At 41.6% G+C, this 10,983-nt stretch overlaps 1 protein-coding gene across 1 annotated transcript in view; it reads left to right on the top strand.

Annotated features, from left to right (window-relative positions):
- The first annotated feature begins 3,060 nt into the window (after nucleotides 1–3,060).
- LOC139384414 (aquaporin-9-like) overlaps nucleotides 3,061–10,983 on the top strand; it is a 15,881-nt gene continuing 7,958 nt past the window's right edge. The window contains exons 1-4 of the mRNA XM_071129174.1: nucleotides 3,061–3,234; nucleotides 5,992–6,118; nucleotides 8,816–8,953; nucleotides 9,185–9,303. Coding sequence (XP_070985275.1) covers nucleotides 3,118–3,234; nucleotides 5,992–6,118; nucleotides 8,816–8,953; nucleotides 9,185–9,303 — 501 coding nt within the window. The 5' untranslated portion in view covers nucleotides 3,061–3,117. The remainder of the gene's footprint in view (nucleotides 3,235–5,991; nucleotides 6,119–8,815; nucleotides 8,954–9,184; nucleotides 9,304–10,983) is intronic.

Raw genomic sequence — 10,983 nt, 5'->3', positions numbered from 1 at the left:
GGTGCGCCTTTAAGTAAACGAGACTTGAGACTTGTGTGAAAGAGAGATTCTGAACTTTTTTCTCACCAGATATGGGTCTATAATAGGCAAATGTATAGAATATTTTTAAGTACTCAGCTAATTATTTTGTAGCTAAAACTTAGTCTGTTCATGAATACCAGTGGCTTTATTTCCATAAGAGGTGGTAAGAAGCATAATAATTAATCCTGATGCTGGACTACTTAGAACAAACCCGAATGACATAATGTATTTATTATTTAGCTACACTTGTCATATTTAAGTGTGATGTCTATAAATAAGGTCCGTTTGCCACACATTTCATCAACTTGCCTGTTATAACATCCTCACAAGGTCTTAAGATGTTATTTAGTGTGGACTTAAAGCCATCATTATTATTTCCTTGTCTGTTGATGAGAGGCATCTCTCCTGTGGTGATAATTCCCTGTTAGCATTCACTTCAAACTTCCCAATACACATTTGAACGATTTAAGTCGGCTCAAGCGATGTCTCAAAAAATATAAGGAGTTACACGAATCTTTACACCTCGGGAGGGATGGTAGACCTACTAGCCAATTGCGCACATCTCAAGATAGGCCTATAACAATTTTGGGCTATAATAGTTAACTAATAAAACCACAAATTACTGACATCGCATTATTTCTATTGGGCCAAACTTTTTAAAAACATGTTAAATGTATCAATACATCGAGTGATTGGAAGCAAAGCTCTTATACCTGCATGAGTAATCTCTCCATCATTGAGATATATATATATAAGGTGTAGCCTTTATAATGTTGGTTGGGTGAGATTATTTGAACTCTCTCATTTGATTCCATGTTTTGATAATACATCTATCTATAGGCTACATTAAATTATTTAATAAGGTACCCTACTAGGCCTAGATGCAGTATTTAATTCTCTTAAAATACAATGTTCTTGATAGCTTTTTTAAACAATAACATATTGGATAATCCCACTTTTTATTTATTTATTCCAATCTAATGGCTACATATTGATGAACGTACATAAAATAGGATATAGCCTACTGTTGGTGGACATCTATCTAGTGGAGAAGATACATTTTTACTGTGACAAGGCTTTCCACATGCCTTGAATATATTGACAGTCCAAGAAGCGGCTGACAGAATAAAAAAGTGGACGGAGTTGTATAATTTGGAAATACCCCGCAGTGGTGCTTTTTCTCCATCACCACAGCTCCCTTTTTCCACAGCATGGGCGACACTCTTAACGTGTCTGTTTCACATCAAAGACAACAAAGACGAAAAAGTGACATTGATTAATGCAACCAAAACATCCCATCCTCTACATGTCGCATCTCCTTTTAAAAGACTACATGGAGCAGAAGATAAGACATACACGTAGACAGTGTCCCTTCCCCGCTACCACTCCACTCCTTCTCCGTTCATTGAGCTCCCTCTGTTGGACAAAACATCAACTCGAACTTGGTCTAATACAGTAACATGCCACCCTCTGATCCTAGTTATAATTTCATTTGGTGGCAACTTGATTGATCAGAAGGTAGCCTACATGATACCAATGTTTAAAGGGTCAAAGGGGGATTTATATTCCCTATGAAATAAATGGCGATTGAATTATCTGAATAGCACTGCTTTATAGGTGTTTGAAGAAAGGTGTCAGATATACGTGCAGGCAGTCACCCCTGATATAAGTGCAGGCAGGTCACCCGTGATACAAGTCAGTATTCAATATCCATCCATATCTGAGGATGTCGGGAGATGACTTGGAAACCGGCCACTAGGGGCAAGAGAGAGCGCTTGAAGGTGCCATGGAATATTTCCAAAGGGTTCTGAAAATCCATAATTTCTTGTTCTCCCCCCCCCCTCCCCCCTCACCGATTTGTTTTGTGGTTCTTCATAAATCAAGTAGATTTCGTAGGCATCCTCGACTGGTTTCAGTTTGTCTACAAATTAAAATATGTTGGATTCACATCTCCATCTCAACCAAAAATCTAAGTTCAAGAATATGACTAAATCTAATCAAATCTAACTTGAAATGCACTTGAAATAAAGTTTGATTTGATTTAGTCCTGTTCTTTAACGTTTGGTTGAGATGGAGACGTGAATTCAACATATTAATGATTAACTTAATAGATTAGGTTTGAAATCAACCAAACCTTGAAACCATAGGCCTATAAGTATTGTGCATTGTCTATTTTATGTTTTACCCTGGGTTGAATTGAAACAATAGCTGTAACTCTGTTAAACCTACCCGTTGGAATGATTTCGATAGCAACAGTGAATTTAGTTATTAAGAGATCTCTCAATAATCATTCTCACAATAGAAGATTGTTAGTAGTCACTGACAAATATCATTGCTAAAATGGGCTTGGTTAAAACCCAGTATTGGAGACTAAATGACTAGCTGTAGATAGATCAACTCTCCAGTAGGAAGTGCTGCTCAGCCTATAGTTTTTTAAATAATAGTGGATATAACTTTGAAGATCTGACTTTGTTTCAAAGGTACAAATTCAACATATATAATACCATGTTTGTATATGTTGAAACTTCGTTACAATGATGGCAAAATCCTGTGGTTGAAATTCCACCCTTAAAACAACAGTTTACATTGATTACTTTTTTCAAATCCAATGTATTTTCCACATAGATTCCACACCACAATACTTGAAAATGTGCGTTAAAACGTTGATTCAACCAGTTTGTGCCCAGTGGGATATTTTCCACATTTTAAATATTTAATTATCATCAACCATATAATTAAAACTTAAAAGAATGACTTTGTTGATAGAAAATAGACAAGTAGTGAGTAAATGCACACTGTCTACATTCGCGCGTATAAATGCGCACTGTCCACGTTCAGTCAGTTGCTGACCATTGGAGTCATTATTGACCAATCAAACACTTATTGACCAATAAAGCACCTAGATCCAAATAGTGCATCCCTGGCGGTAGCGGTGGTGATGGGAGACAGTTTCATGGAAGAAAAAGATTAACAGGTCAACACGCGTAGTAGGCTACTAAGGGAAGGAGGGGTTATATCCTGAACTACCGGAGAGACGCTCATGTTCACGCTCACACTACTCGTCAACTGTCTGTCCTGACAAGAGTGAGACATCAGATGTCCGCGGGAAATATGGACCATGAGAGGAAAAGAAAAATGAAGGAGCAATGTGCCCTGAGGAAGGACATCATCAAAGAGTTCCTGGCAGAATTTCTGGGGATATTCGTATTAATAGTAAGTACATTGACACTTTCCCTCATCACCCGACTGTCATTTAATAGCCTGCTTTAAAGCTGCAACAATATGGTAATAAGGTGTCAAATTGTTCTCAGGGGACTTGATCTGTCAACAGGGATATCATGTTTTGATATGTTTAGGTGCTGACTAATATATCCTGATAATGTGGCTTCTCTTTGATGTGCTCATCCATAATTCTGGTCTGAGAAACTCCTTGGGAGATAATTAACACATCTAGAGAATGTTGTAATGGCAAGTTTGACAGGTGGAGGATAGGAGGGGGAGAATTAATGGGATGCTTGGTATTTTCAGACATAAAGAAAAACATGATCAAACACAATAAACCTTTACTGACATGCACCATGCACCATGCACCATGCACCATTCCATATGATGTATGATCATCACAGTGATTTGACATTCACGTTTCTTTAGAATGTATCTAATCTGTGAATAGACCCAATTTATGTAGCATACTGCACACCTTTATACATTGCCTTGCGAAAGTATTCGGCCCCCTTGAACTTTGCGACCTTTTGCCACATTTCAGGCTTCAAACATAAAGATATAAAACTGTATTTTTTTGTGAAGAATCAACAACAAGTGGGACACAATCATGAAGTGGAAAGACATTTATTGGATATTTCAAACTTTTTTAACAAATCAAAAACTGAAAAATTGGGCATGCAAAATTATTCAGCCCCTTTAATTTCAGTGCAGCAAACTCTCTCCAGAAGTTCAGTGAGGATCTCTGAATGATCCAATGTTGACCTAAATGACTAATGATGATAAATACAATCCACCTGTGTGTAATCAAGTCTCCGTATAAATGCACCTGCACTGTGATAGTCTCAGAGGTCCGTTAAAAGCGCAGAGAGCATCATGAAGAACAAGGAACACACCAGGCAGGTCCGAGATATTGTTGTGAAGAAGTTGAAAGCCAGATTTGGATACAAAAAGATTTCCCAAGCTTTAAACATCCCAAGGAGCACTGTGCAAGCGATAATATTGAAATGGAAGGAGTATCAGACCACTGCAAATCTACCAAGACCTGGCCATCCCTCTAAACTTTCAACTCATACAAGGAGAAGACTGATCAGAGATGCAGCCAAGAGGCCCATGATCACTCTGGATGAACTGCAGAGATCTACAGCTGAGGTGGGAGACTCTGTCCATAGGACAACAATCAGTCGTATATTGCACAAATCTGGCCTTTATGGAAGAGTGGCAAGAAGAAAGCCATTTCTTAAAGATATCCATAAAAAGTGTTGTTTAAAGTTTGCCACAAGCCACCTGGGAGACACACCAAACATGTGGAAGAAGGTGCTCTGGTCAGATGAAACCAAAATTGAACTTTTTGGCAAAAATGCAAAACGTTATGTTTGGCGTAAAAGCAACACAGCTCATCACCCTGAACACACCATCCCCACTGTCAAACATGGTGGTGGCAGCATCATGGTTTGGGCCTGCTTTTCTTCAGCAGGGACAGGGAAGATGGTTAAAATTGATGGGAAGATGGATGGAGCCAAATACAGGACCATTCTGGAAGAAAACCTGATGGAGTCTGCAAAAGACCTGAGACTGGGACGGAGATTTGTCTTCCAACAAGACAATGATCCAAAACATAAAGCAAAATCTACAATGGAATGGTTCAAAAATAAACATATCCAGGTGTTAGAATTGCACAATTCATGGCATAATTTTGCACGCCCAATTTTTCAGTTTTTGATTTGATAAAAAAGTTTGAAATATCCAATAAATGTCGTTCCACTTCATGATTGTGTCCCACTTGTTGTTGATTCTCCACAAAAAAATACAGTTTTATATCTTTATGTTTGAAGCCTGAAATGTGGCAAAAGGTCGCAAAGTTCAAGGGGGCCGAATACTTTCGCAAGGCACTGTATTTCCGCAAAGCTTCATTATTTGATCAACCAGGCTACCTTATATGTTGCTTGTAGGCTGAAAATCATCATATGACAGCATCAATAGTTAAAACACTTTTAAAGCATATCCCCCTATCAATTGCAATCAACTTGTAAATTAATACAGTGATTTGAAATGGAATGAGAATAGATCTATATTACACTGAATACAGAGAAGCCATTAGCATAAGATAGACCACCTGGTCCAATTCACTGTTCCTTTTCCCCCTTAACAGACATACACACTCTCTCTCTCTCTCTCTCTGCATTATAACTGCAGTAAAAACACACACATTTCCCCATCATCACCAATTTTGGAGGGAAACACTGTTTACTGAGGTGAAATCTACAGGGGTCCTTAATAATCTGACCTGTCCTTTGCCTTCCACCTGTCCCCTCTAGGTTCACCTCCCCGTCCTGTCCTGTCTGTCTGAGTGGCACAGCTCAGTGTCTGGGCTTACTGAGGCTCAGTCTCAGTGGGCTCAGTGAGTCAGTGGTCATCTAGGTCAGCGGCACAGCATCAATGGACTAATCCACTCCTCACAACAGAAACAGCTATTTTTGGATGGCATCCTTCTTTCAACACTTTTGTTTTGATTTACTTGTCCTTCTAATTAATCAATGAAAGGATGAATGATAATTTCCCATGCTTCAAATGGGACATCTTCTATGGCATTCTTCTTACAGAGTTCAGGAGGAACACACTGATCTAAAATGCCATCTAATTAGACATGAAGGCTGTAGAACAAGAGGACTAGTCTTTTGTGCATAATTGGATATTAAAAAACAACATGTTTTTGCTTGTCTTTTTTTGTCTCTGTCTCCGTCCCAGCTATTTGGATGTGGCTCGGTGGCCCAGACGGTGCTGAGTAAGGGAGCTCTGGGAGAACCCCTGACCATCCACATCGGCTTCACTCTGGGGGTGATGATGGCCGTCTACGTAGCTGGGGGAGTGTCAGGTGAATACCATGCCTCCTTTACATAACTTTTGATTCTCAACATTCATTTCTAAAGTCCACTCGGCACATAGCCAATATACATTGTTCTAACTTCCCAAATAGTTGATTTTGCAGTATGATTGAAAATGCAACACAACGTGTGTGTTTAGTGTTGAGACTTTTCAGTTGGTCAGCACCTCATTTTATAAATCAGGCCTTTTTATGTCATTATATCCTCTTTTGTTTGTAACATGAAACTATAAAAGGAGAGACTGAGATACTGACAGATGTAGTATAGTGTCATTACTATAAAAAACACAAGATGAACACTGAGAGAAAGAATGATACTTTGCACTCAGTCCCCTCTATCCACAAACAACTTGTCCAATTACAAAAGTGGTGGCACGTATCCTAGCGGTTAGAGAGGCAAGCCAGCATCAGGAGGGTTGGTGGTATCAAATCCTAAATTCCATTGCCTTCACTCATAGAAAAAAAAGTTTCCAAAAGGTTTCTTCAGCTGTCCCAATAGGCAAACCCATTTTGTTTCCAGGTAGAACCCTTTTGGGTTCCATGTAGAACTTTCTGTACAAAGAAATAGTTATTTAAAGCATACTCCTATGGGGACAGCCGAAGAACCCTTTAAGGTTCTAGATAGCACCTTTTCTTCTAAGAGTGTACTGTTGCCCTTGAGCAAGGCACTTAACCCCCCACAACAACAGCTCCCTGGGTGCCCAGTGTGGCAGCCCCCTGCACCTCTCCAAAAACCTGCTCATGTGTGTCTCAGAGGGGTTAAAAGCAGAAGTCAAATTTTGTGCAATTGACAAATTAAAGGATCTTAATATTAAAAAGGCTTTTGGGTTAAAATATGTGAGCAGGACTCAAAGGTCATCAATGGTTGTTTGTCTTTGATGAAAAGGCTTTACTTTGCCATGAACTTTGACCATGGATGTCTGGCTCTCTTTGCTCTCAGGTACTAAACTCTTAAAGGACAACATGTACTTCCCACATGTCTGGGTAACTGTGTGTTATGGCTCCATGGATATCCTCACATCCACATGTTCACGTGTTCATTGTTTGAGAAAGGGGGAGATGATGTCCATCCCTATTGTCAGGTAGATCACAGGAGAGAAAGTAAAGTGTACAGCCATGGATCACTAACACTCTCTGACTTGTGTCCTGGGGAAAAGTCCACATACAGTAACAGAAATGGACTGTGGAGATCTAGGTCATCACTAGAGACTCAGCAACATGGCGAAATGATGCAGAGAACATCATCTTAGTATTCCATAGCAGTCTGGACTCAACGTGGGTACCATTTAGTATTACCCTAACCGGGAGAGAGGCACAGAGGAAATGGAAGAAATATGTAATAGCTCGATTACCCATTCCTAATGCCTGGCTGCTTCTTGATGTCAGAGGATGAAGTGTGCCGGCTAGATTTACAAGGCTGGAGTTGTGTGTCCTCATGTCCAGGGGAACTTTATTGGGTACATTCCATAGAGATTAAAGCAAGGATCGCCCTTTCCTTCTCGCTTCGGCAGCAATAATGGCACAGAGGGATAACATTAGGGGGAATTACTTTTTAAAAGTCACGCTGCCTTAGATGAGCTTGCTGAGCAAGGTGGAGAGCGCTTTTTAATCAGCAATCAAGGGTTTCATTATGTCTCAGCGAGGCTTTACGTAATGGGGGATGATGAGTTGTAATTTGAAATTGCCGTGGTAATTTCCATCACAATTGGGACATAAAAGAGCAACGACGTGATTAGAGCTTTTAATGCCCACCCCCAGGATAATATGAACACTGTAGCATATGAGCTAATATGAGTGTTATATGAGCCATACTCAATGTGCTTTCATCTTAGAAAATCCAGTGTTGGCAGAGTGTGAGCTTAGTCTTTGTACTGTATCTCTAAAGCTCAACTCATGACCACCCCTCATCCTCCATGCCTGGTTTACAGCTACAGCACATCAGACCAGAGTGTTGGGAAGCCAACATTTATGCCATGTTTGAATGAATGTGGATGAATCATTAATTGAGGAGCTTCCTTGAGCGAAAATGAATTCAGGAAGAATGGAGTGTGTAGTAGGCTACAGTATAGGAACCTTTACTGCATGATTGGGCCATTCAACCCTGGGGCCCATGTGTGGATGAGAAGCCTTCACGCTGTTAGGTGACATCTCTGATGATGATCACAGGTATTGGACTAATGAGCTTTACTGGGGCATGGGTCTCCAGCCTTCCCAGCCAGGCTAGCCTCTCCAAGTGGAACACAACACACTTCTGTTTCCCCCCACTCCTTTTCACTCCTATGTTGGCGATGCTAATTTACAGGCAGATTAAACCAGAACCCTTGTTAGCGGAGGTGTGTCATGGCCGGGTCCTTCCAACGACATGCAGTTTGCGCGAGCCTTAAGCAGATTCAGGCAGATTATGTCAGACGCAATTCCGATCGGATGTTTCAGCCGGCTGTTGTGGCCACAGTAAGGGAACAGGGCTGGGGATTAGTGTTTGGGGCGCTCTGAAACCCCCAGCAGTGTTGCCCCGCTGAGGTCACCCAGAGCCTCAGTCCCCGCCTTGGGCCCCGCCTAGTGTTGTGCCGTAATTGTGTCTATGACTGAATCCACTAGATAAGGATAGTGGTTACATTCATTTGTATCTCAGACTTCCTACAAAAGCTTGAACCTTGTTTTGAATTCCAGTTTTGACCTTTGTTCCAGGGGCCCATGTGAACCCAGCAGTCTCCCTGGCCATGGTGGTCCTGGGCAAGCTGCCAATAAAGAAGTTCCCTGTCTACGTGGCAGCACAGTTCCTGGGTGCCTTTGCTGGATCTTGTGCTGTCTATGGGTTGTATTATGGTAGATGTTACTGTCATCATGTCCATCACCATCATCATAATCATCATCATTATGATCATACACATTAATGCAGAGATTCTAAATGGAACCCATATTCATAGCATTTAGCCAGTGTGATATTTGAATGGAAAGGTATTGATCATTATTGGAGGGGGAACATTATAGGTTATTACTAACACTAACATTATTGGGAAAACTCAATGGCTAATTCTACTATTCTCTTTTCCATAGATGCCTTAATGGAACACACAGGAGGAGTTATGCAAGTTACTGGCGTCAATGCCACAGCTAATATATGGGCATCCTACCCTGCCAAGCACATCTCAGTCCTTGGAGGATTCGTAGACCAGGTGAGAGATGCACCATCAATGGTTATCTAACCATATCCTAATACTCTTTGTTACTGAATGATATGAGCCGCACAGGCACACACCCTGATTTATGTTTGACGTCCCTGAGCTAGAGCATGTCAGTACATGTGTAATAGTATGTATATAAGTGAATGTGCACGTGAGCATTAATGTATTTAACCAGGCAAATCAGTTAAGAACACATTTTTATTTACAATGACGGCCTATCCCGGCCAAACTAACCCTAACATGGACGACGCTGGGCCAATTGTGCACCGCCCTATGGGACACCTGATCACGGCCGGTTGTGATACTGCCCAAGATTGAAACCGGGTCTGTAGTTACGCCTCTAGCACTGCGATACAGTGCCTTAGAGCACTGCGCCCCTCGGTCCCCCAAATGCATTTAGATCAGTCATGTGAAGTGTAAGTAACTAAGCGGACATGGTGAACAGTATGTGTCAAATCAAATCAAATGCTAGCTGTCACATGGTTCGTAACCAACAGGTGTGGACGAAGAGTGAAATGCTTACTTACGGGCCCTTCCCAACAACGCAGAGAGAGAGAAAATAGAGAAATAATAGAAAAGTAATAACACATAATAGAAGCAATAATAAATACACAATGAGTAACAATAACTTGGCTATGTACACGGGGTACCAGTACCGAGTCGATAGGTATGAGGTAATTGAGGTAGATATGTACATATAGCTAGGAATAAAGTGACTAAGCAACAAGATATATAATAAACAGTAGCAGCAGCAGATGTCATGAGTAAAGAAGGTTAGTGCAAAAAAGGTCAATGCAGATCGTCTGGGTAGCTAATTGGTTAACTGTTTAACTTATTATTTAGCAGTCTAGTGGCTTGGGGGTAGAAACTGTTCAGGGTCCTGTTGGTTCCAGACTTGGTGCATCAGTACCGCTTGCCATGCAGTAGTAGAAAGAACAGTCTAAGACTTGGGTGTCTGGAATCTTTGACATTTTTCAGGGCCTTCTTCTGACACCGCCTGGAGTAGAAGTCCTGGATGTCAGGAAGCTTAGCCCCAGTGATGTACTGGGCCGTACGCACTACCCTCTGTACCGCCTTGTGGTTTGATGCCAAGCAGTTGCCATACCAAGCGGTGATGCAGCCAGTCAAGATGCTCTCAGTGGTGCAACAGTATAACTTTTGGGGGATCTGAGGGCCCATGCCAAATCTTTTCAGCCTCCTGAAGGGGAAGAGGAGTTGTCGTGCCCTCTTCAAGACTGTGTTGGTGTGTGTGGACCATGATAGATCCTTAGTGATATGGACACTGATGAACTTGAAAGTCTCAACCCCCTCCACTACAGCCCCGCCAAAGTGAATGGGAGCCTGCTCGGCCCTCTGTTTCCTGTAGTCCATGATCTGCTCCTTAGTCTTGCTGACGTTGAAGGAGAGTTTGTTGTCCTGGTCCTGACAGGTCCCTGACCCCCGTGTTGAGGGTCAGCATGTTGCCTACCCTCACCACCTAGGTTTGGCCGTCTGGAAGTCCAGGATCCAGTTTCAGAGGGAGTGTTCAGTCCCAGGGTCCTTAGCTTAGTGATGAGCTTGAGGGCACTATGGTGTTGAACGCTGAGCTGAGTCATTGAACAGCATTCTCACATACAGTAGATGTTCCTCTTGTCGAGGTGGGAGAGGGCAGTGTGGATGCAATAGAGATTG

The sequence above is a fragment of the Oncorhynchus clarkii genome, chromosome 26 (genome assembly GCF_045791955.1).
Source record: "Oncorhynchus clarkii lewisi isolate Uvic-CL-2024 chromosome 26, UVic_Ocla_1.0, whole genome shotgun sequence".
Taxonomy (NCBI): Eukaryota; Metazoa; Chordata; class Actinopteri; order Salmoniformes; family Salmonidae; genus Oncorhynchus; species Oncorhynchus clarkii.
This window is presented reverse-complemented; position numbering and strand designations above follow the sequence as displayed.